The sequence below is a fragment of the Artemia sp. Qi Xiang Cuo genome, chromosome 6 (assembly GCF_049724085.1).
Source record: "Artemia sp. Qi Xiang Cuo chromosome 6, ASM4972408v1, whole genome shotgun sequence".
Taxonomy (NCBI): domain Eukaryota; kingdom Metazoa; phylum Arthropoda; class Branchiopoda; order Anostraca; family Artemiidae; genus Artemia; species Artemia sp. Qi Xiang Cuo.
Genome location: NC_142799.1, coordinates 50953952 through 50976145, shown reverse-complemented (window position 1 = coordinate 50976145; position 22194 = coordinate 50953952). Strand labels below are relative to the sequence as shown.

The following is a 22194-nucleotide window of genomic DNA, read 5'->3' as shown; positions in this document are numbered from 1 at the left end:
GAGAGTCATGATCGAGGGACTGCATGGTCAACTCGTATATAGTTCTATAGGATTTTTTATCAAACGATAGAGTGTACAGTGGAATACCATTCACTTTACACACGAGGCTAGATAGACCGAAAAAATTAAAATCATGGGGATAGTCAGTCCAGGATCCAACGGCACTACCACTCTTCACAAAGGCCCAATCCAATTTTGATGAAATTTCTCCATTGATAAATGATGAATCGCTATAGCTACGAGAACAGATGGCACTGTGACGTTGATTGGTGATTGTATGGGGGACAACAATTTTAATGTTGCTACCATTGGCTCTTAGCTTTTCCACTGCCAAGGCAACAGAGCTCATAACTTGTTGTTTTCGGACGTGGAGAATTGCCGATGTGATAATAACATTTGCATCGGGTGCTGCAGGAAGTGTTTTTCTCAAAATGGAATTCGATGGGGCCATCTGCAACTTTATGTCAATTTTGACATTGGGGGGTAGCCATTGGGGTATATTGAATATCTTATGATTTAATTTTCCAACTAGATGATACTCCTGGGTCAATGCTGTAGTCAACTCACCGTCAGTATCAATACCTGTTCAATATTCATAACCCAATGATTGTCCTCTCATCTCCTTGTAAGCCTTTGGCGTCATCATCATAAATTGTATGTAGCTTGCATAGTTGGATAAATTATTGCTAGTGCTCCCCAATGTCCCATTAATCAATACATTAATTTGTTTGAATAGGTTGTGTAGAATACAGTTTTCATAGGAGAGACCATCGCCGGCGGTTGGAGTTGTATTATCTGACTTTTTCTTCACCATAACAATTAAATCAATAAATGTTGATGACAAATCAATGAAATAGTCTTCATTGGAAAATATTTGAAAGTGGATATTTTACGAGAGGGGGTGGTGACGGTGAAATTGTTCATAGTAGCCATACTTGACACTGACATCAACATTTTCAGCATTGACTAGATTCAATGAGGAACTGATTGATGGATATTATTCCTTGTGGGGGAGATAAGTCATCTTAAGAGAAGACATCCTTCTTTGATCTAACAATCTTTTTCTTCTTCTTCTTTTTCTGCTGCTGCTGCTTATTGGCATTCGTTGTTTTATTTCTCAAAGTCCTTGTTGATGTCCTTTGCTTCCTGCCTGGGTGGAGACTGATGAGTGAATGACGCGAACACATCCTTTTCAATCCCTCCCCATTTTTTCGAGATTTTAATTGTTCACCAACGGCTCTTGCTGAGGATCTAATATTTTCCTTAACACTCTCCTTGAAATTCTTGCCTGACCCCCAGACCTTTAGTGTAGAGGCAGCAAAAGTCGACGCAGCAGGTACAAGATATTTTTTGGCAAGGGGTAGTGTAAAACAAACTAGCCTAGCAAACCAGCTACCAAGACCATAGCCAGACATTATAGTACGCCCCTTGTAGTAGTCCAATCCATTGCCTATTTGACGTGGACTCAAAGCACCAACATAACAGTCAATATCGGGACAGACAAATGGAGTTCTTCTATTGTTCATTGCTTAGGTTATTGTACTGTCGTTGTCGTTGACAAAGGGTCGAAAATGACATGTAATAACTGCTATGCCTTTTGAAATTGCTATTGGATCACCTAATTAATTTCTTAGTGTTAACTGACAGAGTTCCAAATAGGAAGTGTTTACGGGACTATACTGAAGATGCTTTATATTGTAGTGGTGAACGTGTTCTTGATTGGTTTTTCGTTCAAGACCTCGTAGGAGGGGAACATTTGAATTACCATCCCGAGATGTTTCCACAAATGAAGCGTAGAGAAATATACAAGTGTCCGTGGAGAAGCTGGGTGCATCGTCTGCATAGATAACATGGTCAATACCACTGAAATTTTCTGTCTTAATAAAACGTTTTTTAAAACCAAGAAACTCACGTAAATTCTCATTGAGGAAAATTCTTTAATTCTCAAATGGATTGGTAATATAAATTTTCCTTTGTTCCGTCGAGTAATTGAAAGTGAAACCTCCTTTTTTTCGACTTGCAATTTTTTGTTGATAACTCGACACAGTTCATGCATGTTATTGTATTCCCTGTAGGGGATGTTAGCAAGAGGGTACTGATTAGAGTCAAAAGTTGCCATTGCACCTTCATCACCGAATTCAAACGGTCGTATTTTCATTTCATATTTACGATCGTTTCCCAGGATGTCAAATTTATTGTCGTGAATGCCATCGACAAGAGTCACTTCATACACGCTGTCAAATTTGACGGCAGTGGAGAGTTTTGTTCAGAAACCATTGATCGGGTTTAATTCGTTGTCGAGAAGATCATAAATGATGTACAAGAATGCCACATAAAAATCAGGTGTCATTGTCAATATCTTCAACACAGCTCCGAGACTAACCCTCCGATGTGTATCCTCGACCTAGAACAAGAATCTGTTTCCTACCCCTACGAGTACTTCTCTGTAATATATTGTAAATTTGATAGATTTCACTAACATATTTAAATTTTTGTGGTTAATATTAATAAAAGCCGCCGAGACTCTCCCCATCTTTGGTGTCACGCAAGCGATAAGTTATGGGTTTAGTGTCTAGGATTTTTGCCACTTTAAAAAGTTCAGTGGACCACAAGTACTTCCCCTTTTCAAAAACATTAGTTGGTCTATTAATTCGAACCGTATCACCAACATTGAATTTATTCTTCTTCTTCTCCTTGACTTTTGTTTCATTGGAATATTGTTTAAAAAAGGTGTCAATTGTATTATTATCCAAATGATGAGCTTCCGTTCTTGTAGAGTTGGACAATGATTGATGAGGTCGTTGATTATAAATCAACATGATTTTATCTAGATCATGACTAAAAGCCGGCGTATTTTTTAATGTAAAATATCTTGAAATTAAAAGTCAAATAGTTCTTATCAATCGTTCGGCCAATGCAGCCTTTATAGGACTGTGCGTATGATAGAGCAGTGTATTATATTTCATTAGTACTTTTGCAACATGGGGATTTAACACAGTCACGGCCACAATATGAGTGAATTTTTCTATAGTAATGTTGTTGGAGAATACTTTCAATGGCTAAAGTAACTACAACAACTTTCGTCGAATGCAAAGCACGGGAAAGGTCATTATAACTAAAAACACGGCTTACCCGTAGAATGTACTTGGACGGTATCTATTGATTCCGGTGAGGGTAGTATATAGTCAAGAGATCTGCTTGCATTATATACAGTGGGTCAAAGGATTTAGTTTGTCGATTTTGATTGGCACGAAGCCTGTGATTCCGATGCAAAGTGTAACTTGGTTCATTTTGTAGATAGTCTTGTAAAATTTTAGTGCGAACACCTGTGACTTTGGAAAAAGTTGTGGGGGAACTTACACTCCCCGCCTCGCCAATATTTTCATAAACACCTCTCAGAACTTCAGCCATTTTGAACGTAAACACGTTGTGTAACGTCCGCTACCCTTTTGTATACTGGCTGGTGATGGTGGTGGTGGGGATGTCGACGTGATACGTCTTTACTTTTGTCTAGCTATCAGTGGTGTGATAGTGTTTTCCAAAATTGTTTTAAAATCTTCTTCTTCTTCAAGTTCATCTTTTATTTTTGATGATGATGATGATGATGATGATGCACGTTCATTTATATTTTTTAGAATTTGTCTATTGCCAATAAGACTTTTGGGGAAGTTTAATGTATTTAGAAAGTTGTATAGATGAGTGTCAAATGATAATAATCCTTTACGATTTGTAACCATGTCATACATTAAATCAAGTAGATTATAGCTCTTGCCATGAATTATAATCCTTTCCCCATTGCTCTCAACTTGAATTTGACCACTTTCCAAGAGATAGATTATGAGTCGAGTTAATTTGTCAAGATATTATTTGGGCCTTTTATTTAAAAATTTAAAAAAAAATTAAAAAAATTACTCCATCGTTAATTTTGTTACAACCGCAGACTATTGAGAAGATGATTCTTTTTTGGGATCAGCAGCATCATTGGGCTTTGATCGATAGTGTTTGTTAACTCGGCGAAGTGCATCTTGAAGTAAAATCAGTTTTTTATCATCATCAATAGTTTCATTGTCGAGGAATTTACTCAGATTATTCTCAAAGTGTTCGACGGGTGAGAGAGCGAGTTCTATTGTAGTCAATTTATAGGGTTTTGCCATTCTCACTAGAGAAAACTGTTTTTACAAGTCATGCAATTATTGGCAGTAAAAGTGTGAAAAAGCTACCGCCCGCCAGAAGAAGTCGTTTCCTTTTAAAATTCTTTCCTTTCTTTTGAGAGGCCCCTGTACGTACAATGGAACGATGTTGCTTTGCCTGTTGCTTAACTACTTCTGGTAGTTGAACATTACCCTCGGTCAAATTTAAACAAAGTTCAGATATTAGAGTAATGAAAGCATTGTCAATACCGTGTTTGAGTATTGCTTTTCTAAGCGGAGGTTTTAAAGTGTTTAGAACTGAAAACAAATGTCTATTTTCGTGTAGTTTCTTCAGTGTCATGATAGAGACTAATAGGTCTTTTTATTATTCACCGGGAGATGTAGTGTAATTTCATAGTCGAAAACATCTGTGACTACACGTAGATCCTCGGATGTATTTTTATTAAGATCCAATAGGAAATAACCGTGGGGTTTATTAGTTGCCTGATTGTATGCTGAGAGCAGAAATTTAGGGGCACCTAAATAGATTTGTTTATTGAGGGTTATTAGGGAGCTAGAATCACGAACAACTCTGTAGATGATATAATAGGTGCAGTTCAAAGCAAGTGTTCGCATACATTTGCTCTGATGAAAGAGATTGTGTAGAACCAGAGTAACGGAAATCTGTTCATGATGAGAGAGAACAGTGAACAATTGCAATATTTGCTGAGACCATTGTTCAATAGATTCAGCCAGATCGTCAATGATCATCCAAGAGTTTGGTTCAATAATGTTGAAAAAATCCATTCCCTGTATGAACTGTATCTGCATTGATCCCATGGTGGTGGTGGTGGTATCAATTGCTTTTATTTTATTGTATGACACTTGCCAAATACTATAGCAATAGTAGATTTTTTTTGGCTTTTCTACAAACATTTTATCACAATTTTAAATTATTTTAGTTAAGAGTGTTGTTTTTCCCGACATTGAGGGCCCACACAGAAACGACCTGAACGGTGTTTTAAATTGATACATGTTCCTTTCAACATTTCTCCTGGACAACTAATTGTAGACCCTAATTGTCTAATGACTAAATAATTTTTCCCTACTACTACTACTACTACTACTCTTTTATTCAAGAAGAAGAAGAAGAAAAAGAAAAACAAAAAGAAAAAGAATCATATTTTTTTATTTTATTACATGCACATAAAAAAAAAAGTAACAATACATTGAAAAAAAAAAAATACACTTTTTTAAATTTATTTATAATAAAAAATAAAACAACAAAATTTACATAGGTATACACACGGATAAAAAAAAAACACTTTTTTTTTGTTTATTTATAGAGAGAAAAAAAACATTAAATTAGAGAGATAGCAATTTAAAAAATAAAATTTTTTTTTTTAATTTATTTATAATAAAAAAAATAAAACAGCAACATTTAAATAGTTACAGAGAGAGAAAAACATTTTTTTTTTTTATAGAGAAAAAAAAAAATTAAATTAGAGATGGCACTTTAAAAAAAAAAAAAATCTGCTCTAAGTCCAAAAAAAAAAAAGATAACTTTGGTGACGGAGCGCCCCCCGCGCTGGCGGCGGCCGCCCCCCCCCCGGGCCGCGAGGCCCCCCCCCCCCAAAGGCCGCGAGGCCCCCCCCCCCCCCCCAAAGGTTTTTAGGAAATTAGTTACAGGACTTTATTTAAACCGAGAATTTCACGGTGGGCAGTACATTCGATCCGGTCTGAAGTTAAATAGTGTCAAAGGGGGAGGGTGGTCACACCATCTTGACAAACATAGATCTTGTCGGAAATGGTACTCATGGCTATTTTCTCTACATTTACAGTATAGTTCTTGTAGTTTAATGAACGAATTGCCAACAAGTTGGCTCGTGGAATTGTATTTTCAACAATACAATTACTATAAATGTTCATGTCGAAATTCTTGTCCACATAGCGCGTGGGTCCTCCTTTGCAACGTTTCTTGATTTCTTCGTCGTATATCTGTATAAAGTACACCTTCGGACCGACAAACATACCACGGGAAATCAAGTCACTACCCGTTTCAGATTTAAAAAATAAAAGCTGATTGGGCGCCCGACGTTTTACTAGCTCAGGGTAAAGATCACCACTCCAAGGGGTGTAGTCCAGTCGTGAAATGATAAGGTCAATATGCTCCAAATTATAAAGGAGATTTTAGGTTTTCACTTTTAAAACTAGAGAATCCTTATCACAATATCAGATCTCTACTTGCTCTTTTTCCGGACCCGCCACCCTAGCAACAATATCAAAGAATTCCAACTTGAGCTTTTTTGAGATCTCCAAGATAGCACTGCCTGCAGCAATATTTTTATTCAGGACAATGCGTCTTTTTTTCCTATTCAAAAGTACCATGTCCGGGCCAAGGATTGTAAAGTAAGTGTAATTGGGATCGACAATAATTCGAGCACATTGTTCTGGATTGGTCACGACGTCACAACGATTCCTATCGCAAACACTCTCACACATTTTGCCGAAAGCCAAATTTAAAATGAGTCTATAAATTTCTTTTCAGCTTTCGTCTGTGCTGCAGAATGTTTGCTGACAAAAGTGTCAACAAACGTTTTCAGATAGGGTTTTTGACTAAACTCGAGTGCTCGGTGACTCTTTGTTACGTTGAAACCATTGTTGCACATACATTTTACCGCTAAATGGTGTACAACTATGTTTTTTTTTGGTAGAAGGTCAGCAATAAGTTTTTGTTTTGAAGGTGCACAATGCAATCCGTCCACTTTGACTAAACACCTATTGCGATGACTCAAAGAGTCCTTAGTCACAGGTCTATTGATACACGTGAAAACAAAATCCTTTACTGAATCGTGAAGCTCGACTGGTATATCTCCATCAATTTCAAAAAACCATCCAACCGGTTCAGTCTCCTCAACACTGTCGTCGCCCATGTTGGGGACATGGGGAGCTTGAGGGTCACTGAGCCATTTATAGTCGCCGCAAGGTAGCGCATAATGGGACATGGCCGAGGGGTAGAGAGAATTCATATCGAGGAAAACTGAATTTGATTTTGTCCCCGTCTTCTCCCCCGCTGGATCGGTTTCCAAGATACGGTCTCCGTGAAAAACAAAACCCCCCCCTCATTGACCTTTCGATTAACAGATGCTGATCAATGTCAGTGATTAGCCCAATTTTTTCCCCACTAATTTTCAGGATGAGGTCCATCACTAGATGAGGCGAAGAATAATAGTAACCCAAATCAAGATTAAACTCCTCATATATTTTATCCGTATTTTTACACATAATGTCTAAAAAATTTAACACGTCACTCGATAAATACAGCTTGCAGTAGTCAAGTCCATTTTTACACCCTCCCTCTGCCCAAACTTTCGTAGCAAAACTGTATTCTTTAAGGTTGCAACTCCGATCGTGAAGACTATCGTAAAACGATTCAATGCAGGGAACAGCCTCCTCGGCGAATCTCAAAATGGAACAATAATGGTCATAAGGATATATGCCCTTGACCGTTAACAAATCATATAAATCATTTGGAAATTGTTGCTTGAGAAGGGGGACAGCATTTCTACCGTCATCGTTTTTATGCACAGGAATTAATTTGCTCAATGATTTGGGGGAAAAACTGTAGGAATCTAAAAAGCGAATTTTATTCGTGTACTCAACACCGGCTTCAACAAATTTCCACATAAATTCCAAAACAAGCAACTTTTCTGCGGATTTAGGTATGATTTTGTACGTAAAGCTGTCTATCACCCATGCACCATCTCATCCACTGTTTAATTTCTTTGAAGATGTGCCCATACAGGTAGCACACACTTCAGATCATAGTTAGAGTTATGTATAAAAACCGGTAGAAAAAGTTGTTGTTTAATTTTTAAATTACACGAATTGTGAGCCCACCCCCAAAAGTTACTTTTTCCAGTTGAATTGGGGTCAATAAGGTGATTGTGGTCCTGCACGGCGTCTTTTGGGGCAAGGGCACCCCTACACACCCAGCAGACTGTTCCCTTTTCCAACGCCAGTTGCTCTTTATCCGACAATGTCATCGGATAATTGGTATGACGTAATCGTAAAATTGCTCTGTTTGCCGTTTTTATTAAAGAAACCAATAACTTGTCCATACTACCCTCCTTGTCCAGAGTTAAAAAAAACTCGTCCAAGAGCATTTTATTGTTGGCGTTGTGACGGGCGTGCGCATAGGAACACGCAACTAGTTTGTGTTCCGTGACTATATTTGGCCTTGATGGGTCCGATACCTCAACCAGTCTTGTTTCACAATTTAAAGATGCTTTATCAGATTGCAGAAGAGAATTTTGAAAATTTTTTAATTGTAAAGTATCTTTGCCTTCTACCAGCATTTCAATTCTTTGATTTCCGTGAATTTTGCAATGCCCAATGTGATCTGAAAACGTTCGCTCGGATCTAAATGGGGAAAGGCACATGGGACAATAAAAACGTTCACTTTTATGAATGCCTTGACAGAGGATTCGACTTATCGCTGTAACGGGGAAAAAATGACCATAAGAATTTACATCTTTGGGAGCCTTATAAATAGCACATACCAAATTTTTAAAATTTACCACCATCGGTGTCCTCACTGAGTACAAAATCCCTTTTTTATTCGGTTTTTTCCCCCCAGCTCCCAGTTCAAAGTCATACTGGAGAACAACCCCCCCCCCCCCAATAATGTAATTTTCGTTTTCGAAAATTCCTATCTATTTTAATGTCACCCGCTATTTTACCTCTAAGAAATAAAAAATTAATTTATGGAAAATTTTTACACCGGTACTTTCAAGATTTTTGAAATTTTTCATTGATGATTCATCTTTTAATGTCTTATGGGCCGCTGCTAAAAATACATATTTAAAGCATTGAAGTCCAGTGTAAAATCTGAAACCCTGAACTCCTTTGGTAGTCGACAAATCCGGGTGGCATTTTATTTTTATATTACATGCTCCCCTTAAAATAAAGTTTTTTAAAAATATAATGAGATTCAGATCCATGCATTCAATGTATAAAATGCTGTACCCACGCCCCCTCTCATTAAATGTATCCAAAGTTGACATAAGTTTATTCACCCAGTTGAAAAAATTGTATTCAAAATCGCTTAGACCTGGGTAGAAAGTCTGCTTGCCTGTCGAAACATGAAAATAAAAAATGTCCCCAGATGTCCCCTTTTGTAGATAAACTTTTTGGTTCACTGATGCTTTAATTCCCCCCGACCCCCCCATTTCTGGATCTGAATATCAATAAGTGCTCGAATTTTATCGATATAGCTATGGAGATTTTTCACGGGGTCAGTTAAAATAATGCCAGCGTTTTCCTCGGAAAGGCTAAAATCTACCCTGTATGTTTTCAAATGGCTTAGAGCAGATTCTAAAAGATAAAAATCAGGCAATTCCGGGGACGTAGTACTATTTTCATGTCCTGTCCCTGTTTGTTCAGGACTCACTTCACTAATTGTATAGTTCTGATTAAAAATATCCCCAGAAAAATGAGCTGCTGTTGTACTACTACTACTATTAGGCGTAATGGTGGAGGAGGGTGACAGGGAATTGTCAATAACACCTCTCCCAGTCTGTTCAATCACAGTGGGGGGATGTGACATGAGGTCCCCTAGTAGATATTCCAAGGAATTTGGAGACAATTGATTGAGCCAGCCTGTATTGTCCTCTGATTGAATTTTATTATGAGTACCCGGTTCAGATCTACTTGTAGCATCATCTAAATATACACGCAAGAAACTATCTGCCCGCTCTGGGTCCTCAAGCCTTTCAAGATTGCATCTTAAGTCCTCAATAACTGACAGTCTACATCACACAAAGTGAGTGAATCAATAAGGCCCTTCAATTGGCGAGAGCCATCGTTTTGGGTAATAATTTTACTCTTAGGTTTGGGATAGTATTTTTAATGTTACGAGTTCACATATACCACTCAATGATTTAAATTTTGGTTATTTTTTTTTAATCTGTAGAAAAAAAAAGTTTTATTTTTTATGTAATATAATCATTATTTTATTTTTAATTAACTTTGTAAATATATCATAGTAATTGTTCCACCACCATAACAATTAAAAGAAGAAAAAAAAGTTACATTGCCTTATGTTTTTCATAATGTCAACTGAACATGTTAAAAAAAATATATTTTTTTTTTGTCATGAAAATGTAGTATTATTCTTAGTAGGGTAATTTCGAACAAGAGAATGATATAAAAAATTAATGGATTTATTACAAAATTTTTTTTTTTAAAATAAAAACGCAAAATACTAGTCCAATTCTATACTTTGAGCCTCTTCATCATAACTGTTAGTGAAACTCGACCATTTTTCGACTGACGCCGTATGTTCTACGAACACTTGCTCCTAAGCGTCGGTTAAAGGAAACGAACTCCATATGTCGGAGGTTGGTGGTGTTGTTCCTTTCTCAATAATCCGTATTTTCCTCTGTCTTTTGCCAATGGATTTTTTCGACCTGGGCTAAATAAATGTTTTGTAAGAGAAAAGAACTTTTTTCTCCATCCATATCAACAATTAAAATGTTGGATGGCCCCCCTTTTAGAGCCCCTCCCCCCCCCCCAAACCCCTCCCGGGGGGAACCAGTGGGAACCGGGAGCGTCCTGCGATGTAGGAGGATCGATATCCGTTCCGAGTTGGAGGGGTATCAGCCTTAACAACACTTCAAATATAACCGTCTCAAATTCTTTTTCTTGAACCTTTCAAAAAAGGCAATTATTTGCCTGAGTTGTTTCAAAAATAATAATATTTTCTTTTGCATGTGAAAGGCATAATAGGTGATTATTCAAAGGACTCTTCTTCTTATCGTAAAAACATATCCTGTTTCAAGAAGCTCATTTAGAATTCAAAGTAGATTAAAAGCGATGGGGTCTTTGATAAAGCGAAAATGGTTTTAGCGCAATTATACCCATTTAAGGCAGTTAGAATTCAAATTAGATTAAAAGCGATGGGGATCTTTGATAAAGCGAAAATGGTTTTAGTGCAAATATATCCTTTTAAGGCTGGCTCACTTATAGTGAAATATAAAAACTTTTAAACTTAAGTATTACATTTAATGCATCTTGTATATAAGTTAAAATGTAAGTTTTTTTTTTTATATTTAGAAATGTACGATAATAACTCTTTTATCTATATTGCTAATTTGGTTAATGAAAGAAAATTAAATAGCTTAGAAACAAATTTTAAGTTTTTAAAAAAGCTTTGCGTCTGAGAAAATTTTGTATTATTTTTGAAAATAGAGATAGAAAAAAAAATTATGTATATACTTACAAATTCTGACTAGCCTTCTATATCTGAACTCCTTTGCAATACTTGAGGGGGGTGGACCATGGAACCAACGCGGGGGTCAGAGGGCTCTGTCACTATAAGTTGGCTGCTCGATGCACGATCCTGATCGTGTGTAACTTTTCTGGCGAATTTGATAACAGACGCTCTTGTGGCCTGTATTAATGAAGGTTCGCCATATCTAGGTTTTTTCTCAGAAGGGGGATTATTGCATTTATCCTATTATTCATTTAAAAAAAAAAGACAAAAAAAATTTAGCATTTATCACAAAGGCATTTGTGGTTTTTTTAACATAATTAATTGTATTCTTTACATCTAAAGTATTTCAAAAAAAATCCTGATATAGAAATAAGGGATTTTAACTTACTTTTTTGATAGCTTGACTCTTAATTCGACAAAAAAACTGGGTTTGCCACTAAATTTTACAAAACCTTACTTGAGTCTTTTTTCTTTTTTTTTTAAAGTGGGGGGAAACACCCCATACAAGTGAATGAATTTTAATGAAAATCACACCGTCGGATTCAGCGTATCAGAAAACTCTATTACATAGCTTTCAAGCTCATATCTGCAAATATCTGCAACTTTTGTATTTTTTTGCCAGAAGAAAAATACAGGAATATAGAAGTTAATTTGTAAAAGATATCCATTTAGTAAAAGAAAATTAAAATTTTTGTGCAAAAAAAAGCAAAATTAACAAAAAAACGAAAACAAATTAAATAAAAAAAAATTTTTTTTTTTTTTTTTTTTTAAAATTAAATTAATGAGCGAAATTAAAAATAAAATAAATTATTACAGATATTAAGGGGACTGTCCCCCACCTCATCTCATCTCTAATTAATCTAAAGTTTGACCTTGTCTCACAACTTTTTTTCAAACAATAAAAAACTTTAGCGTAAAGAGCGAATCCTTACGATTTCAAATATATCAGTTTCATCAAGTTTAGCTATAGCGGTCAAAAGTTACGCGTCTGAGAAAAATTTGCCTTGTTTTCGAAAAAAGGGGGAAAACATCCTCTAAAACTCATAGAACTTTAAAGAAAAACACATCATCAAAGAACCATACAATAGAATTTAAAAGCTCCTATCTGGAGTCCCATTCGAACAGAAATTAAAAGTTATAATGTCCTTTTTAAGTAACCCGAAAAAAAAAAATAGAGGGCATCTAGGCCCCCCTCCCACACTAATTTTTTCCCAAAGTCATCTGCCGTGACATCGGAATTAGACAAACCCCGGTTATAGCAAGAGCCTGTGAAATTTAACTCCCCCCCCCCCCAAAACTCTCACACTCTGTGTAACACGCAAGCTTTTCATTCGAAGCAGAAAAATACATCATGTTAGGAAAAAGCTTTATTTATGAATGATAATGAACTGTTTTTTCAAAACATACCTATGATGGATAGATTTTATTTACATAATAGAAAAAAAGCGTGATTTGACGTTTCTATCGAATACAGTTGTCATATTCTTAAGATTTTGTATTGTTGGAGGGGAGGGGGGCTGTCCCTCTGAAATTTGAATTTACTAGTAAAACGTTTTTCTTTATTTTTTTGGGGGGAAATAAAAGAATGAAAAGTGTACTCACATTGAAAATAGACAAATCCATTGTTTTCAAAAGTTAAAAATATATGGTGTACTATAAACAATGTCTTAATGCGTCATGAAAATTGGAATGCAGTGTCGGGACATTATATCGAGTTTTTTTTTTAAATTAAGTACATTGTAGCATGACAAGTTTTTTTAGAAAACTGACTAATCAAGTTATTATATTGGACAAACCGCGAACTTTCTATAATCAACTGACACACAAAAAATCAATGTCATAATAAAAAAAAAACAAGTATAGTAATTGAAAGAGTGTGATGAACTGTTTACCTACTAGAAAAACCGGAAGGAAAGTAAAGGCCCTGAAGTGGAACCTTGGTATATACGTTGGACACCTTGCTGCCCCAGCAATAAAACGTGGTTTTGGTTGATTTTTATGAAATTTTATCGTCCAATATAAGAAAGGAAACTGTTTATCATTATCATTTATTTTAATGTTGAATTTTTTTCCAAATTATTTCTTTTATATTTTCAATTAAACTATTCTCCTCCATCTGAGCCTTTTCTTATGTATTTGTTGCTTGTAACTCTTTTGATAAAATATCACAATAGAGTTTCTGACAAATTATGGCAAAAGTATTTCTAGCTTTATCAACTGGTACAATTATAAATTCATTTTGTATATTAACAATTGCTTTTTTCATATTGGCATTATAAAATATTGAATTTTTCACTGAATTTGTTGGATTAATTCTATACATGCTATTTCTTACACTAGTCAAAATCAAATTTATCCAATTCTGAAATCTATCTTCAGTAATTTTCTCCTTCTTGCACCAATTATCAATAAATAAGTTTAAATTATTCTTTAATCCCCTTAAAATATATGCTGACCTTATGCGGTAAGAAAGACGGAACTTAGCACCCATTTTCATTATATTTTGAAGATCACGATGCTTTATAATGGACAAATCCCCCGTTACAATATGCTTATAAGTTTGATCCACATACGGTAAAAATTACTCGAAATTACAAACCGGTTTCCAATTAATCTCCCTGTCCAGTTTTTTAAGTATTGAATTATAATCAAAAATCATTTGACCAATTGTTTTTGAAAATTTATATGTTAAAATTGGACTACCATTATACATTGGCCTGGATGCAATTACACTCTTTTGATTTAATAAAATGAACCTAGTTTGAACCTTGAACTTGAACCTAGACAGGTTTTGTTTTGAACCTAGGTTCTTGTTTTGAACCTAGATACGTCAAGCGAGTGATCGCTGTCAAAGTCGCCACCAGCTAGCGTGACCGTGTTTAGGACGGACGTTTTCCAACGTCTAGACACGAGGATGTAGTCTATTAAGTTTTTGGCTTTACCATCCGGTGAAGTCCAGGATGTCTTACGGTGGTGTCTGTGCTTGAACAGTGTGTTTGTAATGACTAAATCGCTGTCTCTTCAGAATTCGATAAGGCGTTCTCCTCTTCTGTTCATTTTTCCATGTCCAAATTTGCCCATTACATCTTCGTGTCCTGTGTGGTTGTTTCCAACTATGGCGTTGAAGTCACCAATGACAATGATTATCTCCTTTTTAGGGACAGAATCGACTAGACTTTGAAGCTGGAGATAGAAGTCTTCAGACTCTTCGTCGTCTCTGCTGGAATCCGGAGCGTATACTTGGATAATTGTGAGGTTGGTGGGTGAACCTTTCAGGCGGATCATGATGATCCGTTCCGTGAGGGGGGCTACGGAAAATAAGGATTTTCTGGCTTTATTAGACAGTAGGAAACCTACACCTCGTCGATGTTTCCCATCATTAACTCTCGAAAGTAGAAGGGTGACATCTCCATGTTTCTCTTCACCAGTGACTGGAAGATGGGTTTCGGCAAGACCAATAACATCCCAGCTGTACCGTTTCATCTCTCTTAGGAGTAGGTCTATTTTTCCTTGTTTAGCGAGGGTTCTAGTGTTGAGGGTACCTATTGGCATAGTTATTTTTGGAGAAACAATAGCCTCCAGGGTTTGGAGTTGTCAACGTAGATATATTTGGGCGATTCACGGTTGTCGAGTCGTCGGCTGCCCGGGACGCGGTAGCTCTTAACGCATTATCGTTGGTTACCCCGGACGTGGTAGCACTGGTTTTCATATTTGATATCTTATTCACATTCATCCTTAAAATTAAAGAAGGGGTTTCTTGGCTGGCTTCGGGACAGCGGTAAGCCACTCCTCTCTGTCCCTAGCAGGGGCCGACTGTATCTATTACCGATATTGCGCCCTTTTGGTGTCCTGCAACACCAGCAACTTAACCCATTGCTGGGGGAAGGTTTGTGTCTGACGGGACGTATCCATACGCCGATGGGCCCTGCCCAGTGAACATTAGAGGGGTCATCCTCCTCCTCCGCCTGAATTTAAGGCCCCCAGACGAGGGTGCTCCAGCTATGTTTCAAGACCCCCAGAGACTGGGTCCCCCCTTGGTCCAAGCCTCACTACCCATGTGGTACCCTACATATCTGCAGGGCGTTTCCCTATCAGACACCTGGGGACGCGCTGAGTGGCCTGGGGAGGCCCCTACTAAGAAGTATTACTTCTAATTTCAACCAAATGAGCCACCGCTAAAGCTTATACAACCATCCCTTCCATAAGAACCTTAAATACCGTAGGGTATTTGTATCAACCTGAAAAGCCTTGTTATATGATATTTGGACTATTTTGAAAAAATAGACTGTCTGTTTTGAATAAATATCTGTTGGGTACATCTCAGGAAAATACGACGTGTTTGTGCGTGTGTGTATGTGTGTGTATCTGTGGGGGGGGGGGGGTGGCTGCGCTTTGATCACTTTGACTCTTAAAAAAGGAACTAGAAATTATGATTAACAATATAATGAGTCCCCTCCAAAGCAAATACGACCACCCTTTTTATAAGAACCTTATATTCCGTAAGGGCATAACTTACAACGCTTTCCCTGAGAGCTGTAGTGGAGGGGGATTGTATTCATCACAGGCATAATTTCCGAAACCTTCAACTACGATGAACAAAATTGTTATCTCAAAATTTTGATTTTAGGTGTTAAGGTAAATGCTGAGCGTGAAGAGGAGGGAGGGGGGCTGTTCGATCTTAAATCACTTTGACTCTTAAATAGGGCACTATGACTTCGAATTTCAAATCAAATAAGCCCCATCTGAGATTTATACGACCACCCATTCCATAAAAACCTTATATGCTCTCTAAAACAACTTTAAACTCTATCTCCAGGGCGCTGGGGGGTTGTGTCATCCCTAAAGGCATTATTATATGTTCTTTGTACTATTTTGAAAAAAATCGCTATCTCATAATTTCAATCAGATACGTTTAGTGAATGGAGGGGTTGTAAGAGAGACCTTACCTTAGATCCTCCTGTGCCTCCAGAGGCGCTTAGGGTATCCAAGAAGAGTTGCCAGTCATCACTCATTGCTGCAGCCGCCCAGACCTCTTCACATTCAGGTTGGATTGATGCATTGAGGTTTGCGAGGTCAGCCCGGTTGCTGCGTCGTAGGGTATTTTGGGGCGTCCTCTTCTTCTGATACCACGTGGCTGCCACTGAAGGACGACCTTCGGTAGTCAAGTTTCGGACATTCGGATCACATGACCAGGGTATCTCTACTTCCTATATTTGATCACTTTGGTTACCAGTGGCTGGGATGTCTTCTGTCGTATAGTAGCGTTTGTTACTTTTTGGGACCAGTGGATATTTAGAATGTGCCTTCAACACATGTTTTCAAATGTAAGAAGTTTCTTTTTAAGTAGTTGACCAGTGTGCCAAGTTTCAGAACCATACCAAAACGTTGAGAGGATGTTGTTGTTGTTTAACAGCCTCAGCTTGAGTCGGAGAGAGTACTTCTGGCTGCTCAAATTTGAGACAATTTCCTGAAAGATGCATTTGCCAGACCGATGCTTGACTTCTCGCTGACATGATCCTGAATTGTGGATGGTACTTCCTAAGTACTTGAACTCTACGACTTGTAGGAGAGGGGGGCGGGGATAAATGCTGTCAATCACTTTTGACGCTTAAAAAGGAACTAGAACTTTCAATTTTCAACCAAATGAGCCTCTTTTTAAGTTAAACAAGCATCCCTTCTATAATAACCTTAAATACCCCATGGCATAACTTTCAACCCTTGGCCCTAATCTCTGGGGTTTGTTTCAGCCCTAAAATCCTTGTTATATGATATTTAGACTATTTTGAATAGAATGGCTATCTCATAATTTCTATTAGATAAATTTCGGGACAATACGACCTGTGTGTGGGGGGAGGAGGGGGGTAGCTGTGATATGATCACTTTGACTCTTAAAAAGAGCACTAGAAAGTCTGATTGCCAATCTTACAACCCTTGCTTTGAGGGCTTGGGGGATTTGTTATCCTCAAAGACATAATTTCCAGACTTTTCAAATACGCTGAGCAAATTGGCTACCTCAAAATTTTGATTGGAAGTGTTTGGTAAAATGATGGGCGTGAGGGATTTCTTTCAACTAATAAGAAAAGTAATAGTCCTCTCAATTTCCAATCGAATGAGTCCTTTTAGAAGCTTCTACAAAGCTTCATGAGTAAATTTTGTAAATTGTCAGGAGAATGTCTCATAGCTATTGAATAATCATTAAATATGTTTAAGTTGAATCAAAATTTAAAATCATACCAACAATTTGAAAAAAAAAAATTAAGAATTCGGTTGAATTTGGAGCAATATATTTAAATTTTATTCCTCTCTTCTTTCCGAAATCCAAGTGAATTTTCTGGAGTGGATATGGTATAATGCAAAATTGGTTAACTTTGTATTTTTCGTAGTTTCGCCAAATTGGCCCGATTTCTGATGAGAAAAGTAAAATCTGTTTCTTGCCTTAAATAAGTTATTCAGCAATTTGAACAGTGAATAGGGAGGTAAACAATGAGTTGAACAGTGCGACAGTGAGCAATAAAATAATTAAAATATGGCCTCAAAGGGTTCAAAAAGTGTTTTGTCCGGTTTGCTTAAGACATACATCTGCAAATTCTTGGAAAAAAGACCCCAATGTACCCACAAAAATTGAAAACAAAAATATTAGTTCTCCGAAAAATGGCAAAACAATCATTCAATTTAATTTTGATATTTAAAAACGACACTTTTTGGTCTAAACTTTTGATTTTGATTCTAATGTACTCGAATGTTTAGAAAGTTGACACCAAAAGAAAACTTCGGAATTCAAATTTTTATTCAAATATATTTTTTTTAAGTTAAGTGCTAAAAATAATCTAGCTTCTTAGGTCTTTGTGGTGGGTCTATTTTTGGTAATTTCGGTTCGTTTTAAAATTGAATTGATTATTCATTTTTTCTTGATTGTTTTAGGTATCATTTATTCATCGATAGTAAAATCTGTTATGTTTAGTTTAACATGATTATTCATCTTAATTTCTGTTCACTTTAGGCTTCATCCACTCTTTCATATTAGTTTTTATTCGTGTTTGACAAGTTTTTCATATTATATAACTTTATTTTTGCTCCTTTTAGGTTTAAATATTGTTGTCTTCTTTTCTTTGCAGAACTTTTTTAAAGTTCTTTTAAAAAATATAACTTTTGCTTAGATTAGTTAAAATAATAACCAACAAATAACCAACTGTTATAGGCTCATTCTGTTTGAGAATTCTCTTGAAATGACAAGGGACGTAGCCGTTTAAATTGCCTGTTTGTTCAAAATATATTCGTGTTGCATAATTAGCGACTCAATATTTTGCTTTTTTGACGTCATTTAACAATATAAATAATTATAATAATAATAATAATTTACTTGGACCCTCTATACATACAAAAAATGCACTTAGAAAAGTATGGAAAAAGAAATTTATAAACACTTATAAGCACTATATAAACAAAATATAAACACTTATCATCACAAACACTAGAAAAAAAAAAAAAATGTGCAAGTCCTTTTCTCTGTCAACAGAGAAATGTCAAATATAGAAAACAAATTCAAGACCTGTAAAGCATTAGAAAACATTTTGATTCGTAACTGCCATCAAAGTGTTAATGATAAAGCTGAAGGAACTGGCTAAGTTCTCCCTAATATATTGTAATATTCCAGAAAGAAATGGTCTATATTCTGCTTGCTATATTTTGGTTCATTCATTGGTTTTTATTTAAAGATCTCTTCCTACCGTTGCTAGACGGACAGGAGAAGACCATAGCCTGGGCTCCCTTTCCCTTAAAATGCTCTTACTGGAAACAACACCTGACAAAGAAAAACTTTGTAAAGGGGCAAAGAACATAGCAATGGACTTTACTGTCCTTACCGTTGGAACTGATCACAATTTCATGGCCCTTCATCCAGGAAATGCAATGGGGGGTTTGGAGCCTGCCATCCTCTGCTTCGCACACCCTTCTTATTTACCTTCAACATATTTCTCCAGGTACCAATTTAGAGCTGGGTTGACTCTGGCGGAACTTACAGAGTAACGCAACAGACCCCTGTCCTCACTGTCCTAACTCCACTCACTGTCCTCACTGACAAAGGATTTCAAGTCTTAGCATGCTACTTATTAAAAAGACACTTTATAAAAACTTTACTTGAACACATATTAAGAAAGTACCTTCATTTTCTTCTTTAAAGTCACTAAAAGTGCACTTTGAATCTTTCCGAAATCGTAGTATAGCAAGCATCCTGCCAAAGAACATCATTGCTACTCATCTTTGCTCTGGATCAACACGAACGAACGGCGAAATTGGGAATCGGGTGCAACCTTTCTCTACAAGAAATATAGTTCTTTACGTTATTGATTCTTCTACTAAAAAAAAAAAAATTGGACTTTCAGTAAAACCTTTTGTAGCTGAAAAGTTTCATTTACGTTAAGTCGAAATAAAGACGAGCAAATGTAAGCTATTTATTCCAATTAATTATAGAAAAATTTCCACAAAACAAGTTTTTCAATCAAGGGTAAAGAGCTCCATTAAACCAAAAATGAGCAGAAATAAAGACAAATAATCTTCAAAGCGTAAAACTACCACAAATGACTATCAGTAAATAAATAAAACCCAAAACGAACAGAAATTACAATAAACAATCGAATTAAACTCAAAAAGAGTAAAAATTAACATGAGTAGGGCTGACAACCCCATGCCTGCTCAAGACCAAAACATAATTTGCACTTTACTGAAAGAAAACAAATGACTGGGGATTGTCAGTTGAATATACATATGCAGATATTTATTCTTTAAAGTTTTAATAATTTTTATTTATTGAAGTCAAAAAAGTGAAAACATTTAACAAGTATTTTGTTTTCAGTAAACTGCAAATTATGTCCTGGTCTTGAGAAGACATAAGGGTTGTCAGCCCTACTATTGTTAGTTTATGCTCATTTTGAGTCTGACTCGGTTATTTATTGTAATTTCTGTTCGTTTTGGGTTTCATTTATTTATTGATAGTATTTTTGGTCATTTGTGGTATTTTTACGCTTAGAAGATTATTTGACTCTATTTCTGCTCATTTTGGTTCAATGGAGCTCTTTACCTGTCTTTCAATAACTTGTTTTGTGGAAAAAGTTTTTTTTTAATTAATATTATAATATACCAAAAAAATCAGTTTAATTGTATTAGTTCGTTTCATGGACTGCTCAGGACACAGAACTTTCATTAAAACACAAATGACGCAGTAGGCTTTAACCTTTTACAGTAAGGGAGGAGAGCAGTAGCCAAACTCTTGTTTGTTTGTTTGAAGTTTGATTTGCATATTCAATTTAAGTTTTACTCGATTTTAAGATTTATTTATTCATTTAAATTGGTACCTGTTGTAGATTTGTTTGCTATGATTGTTTATTTTATCTTTGTTCGTTCTGGATTTCATTTATTCTTAATGGTAATTTCTGGTCATTTTAAGATTGAGTTATTATAGAAATTTGTTTCTGTTGGTCTAAGTTCAATATGGCTCTTTACTTTTCTTTGAAAGACTTTTCTTTCAGAAAGATTTTTTAATTAATCACTTTAAAATGTTGAATGGCCTGCTCAGAATTGGTTGGCAATAAAGAAATCTTATAATAAATCTGACAAGAATAGTGATCAGCCGTAGGGACGTACGCAGGGGATGGGTGGGGGAGGGGCAGATCCCCCCTGAAGTTCAAAATTTACTTTAATCTATTTTTAATATTACCTCCCCGTAAATTTTTTTAATACTGCCCCCACAACAACAAAAATTCTTCACATGTGCCTAAATAGACTATATAGAATTTTACTGTTTATTTTATTCTACTATGTATGGAAGGGAAGGACCACAAGCTAACCCAAGGCCCAAAAATTCAGGAAAAGGAGAAAAAATAGTTAAGATCGTCAGTTTTGAGTTTTTTGAGGGGAGAAACATGGTTCCAACCTTTTTTTCCTAGTATACATTCTTGGCATGATGCCTTACATTCATTTCTATGATTTTGTTTTTATATCATTGTCATTGCGCAGAGCACCTTCAAAATGACGTTATTATGTAATGAGGGATTAATTATGATGGGGGTAAATTATTTGGTTACTCGGACTCAACATAGTACCAAATACAATGGGGTAAAAGGTTTGACTCTTGAACTTACTTTTGAAGAACTCCTAGTCTAGAAGCGTAGCCATATCTCTCAGAGTAATCTCCTTGCCAAGTTTCTTTAATGTTACACGAAGATTAACTTCCCTATGAGAGCGTTTCCTATGAAGAGACTTGAACTAGTTACCTACCATGTATCGAGATACAGACATATATGAAAGAAAACACAAATGACAAAGTAATAGATTTATTGAGACTTACATTTAAGCATACAGCAGTGTACAAATATAGATAAAGCTTCAATTCAATCGTACAGACAGAAAATGATCTTTTTTCAATGATCTAACTTACTTAACTTACTTTTGATGGATATCATAAAGATATCCAAAAACACTCTTTCACTACCATATAACACGGGTTTTGCTTCTGAGCAATAACAACTATTTCTCGATTGCCCCAACTCCTCTTGGAGGACCCCCCCACCTTATTCTTATGCTGAAAAAATAAGATTATTATGCTGACAGACGGTCCAATAGTATTTTCGCAATATTCTGATCATTAAACCCTCACATTCCTAAGAGAACTTCAAACTTTGTATAAAACAATGTCATACAATTTTTGTGAAGTACATTTTGCGAGATTCAAATCCGTCTCCTTTCTTATTTCAGTAGAGCACGCTTGCTTTAAATCTGTCAAGAGCATTTGAG

The 22194-nt window shown here is 36.1% G+C and overlaps 1 protein-coding gene across 1 annotated transcript; it reads right to left on the bottom strand.

Annotated features, from left to right (window-relative positions):
* Positions 1-14427: 14427 nt before the first annotated feature.
* Positions 14428-14889, bottom strand: LOC148951339 (protein CFDP2-like). Its single transcript, XM_089091072.1, has one exon. The coding sequence runs from the start codon at positions 14887-14889 to the stop codon at positions 14428-14430; it is 462 nt and encodes a 153-aa protein (XP_088947198.1).
* Positions 14890-22194: the final 7305 nt, after the last annotated feature.

Bases quoted from the DNA above. Each gene is read 5' to 3' on its own strand.
- LOC148951339 (XM_089091072.1), bottom strand. From the start codon at position 14,889: ATGAAACGGTACAGCTGGGATGTTATTGGTCTTGCCGAAACCCATCTT.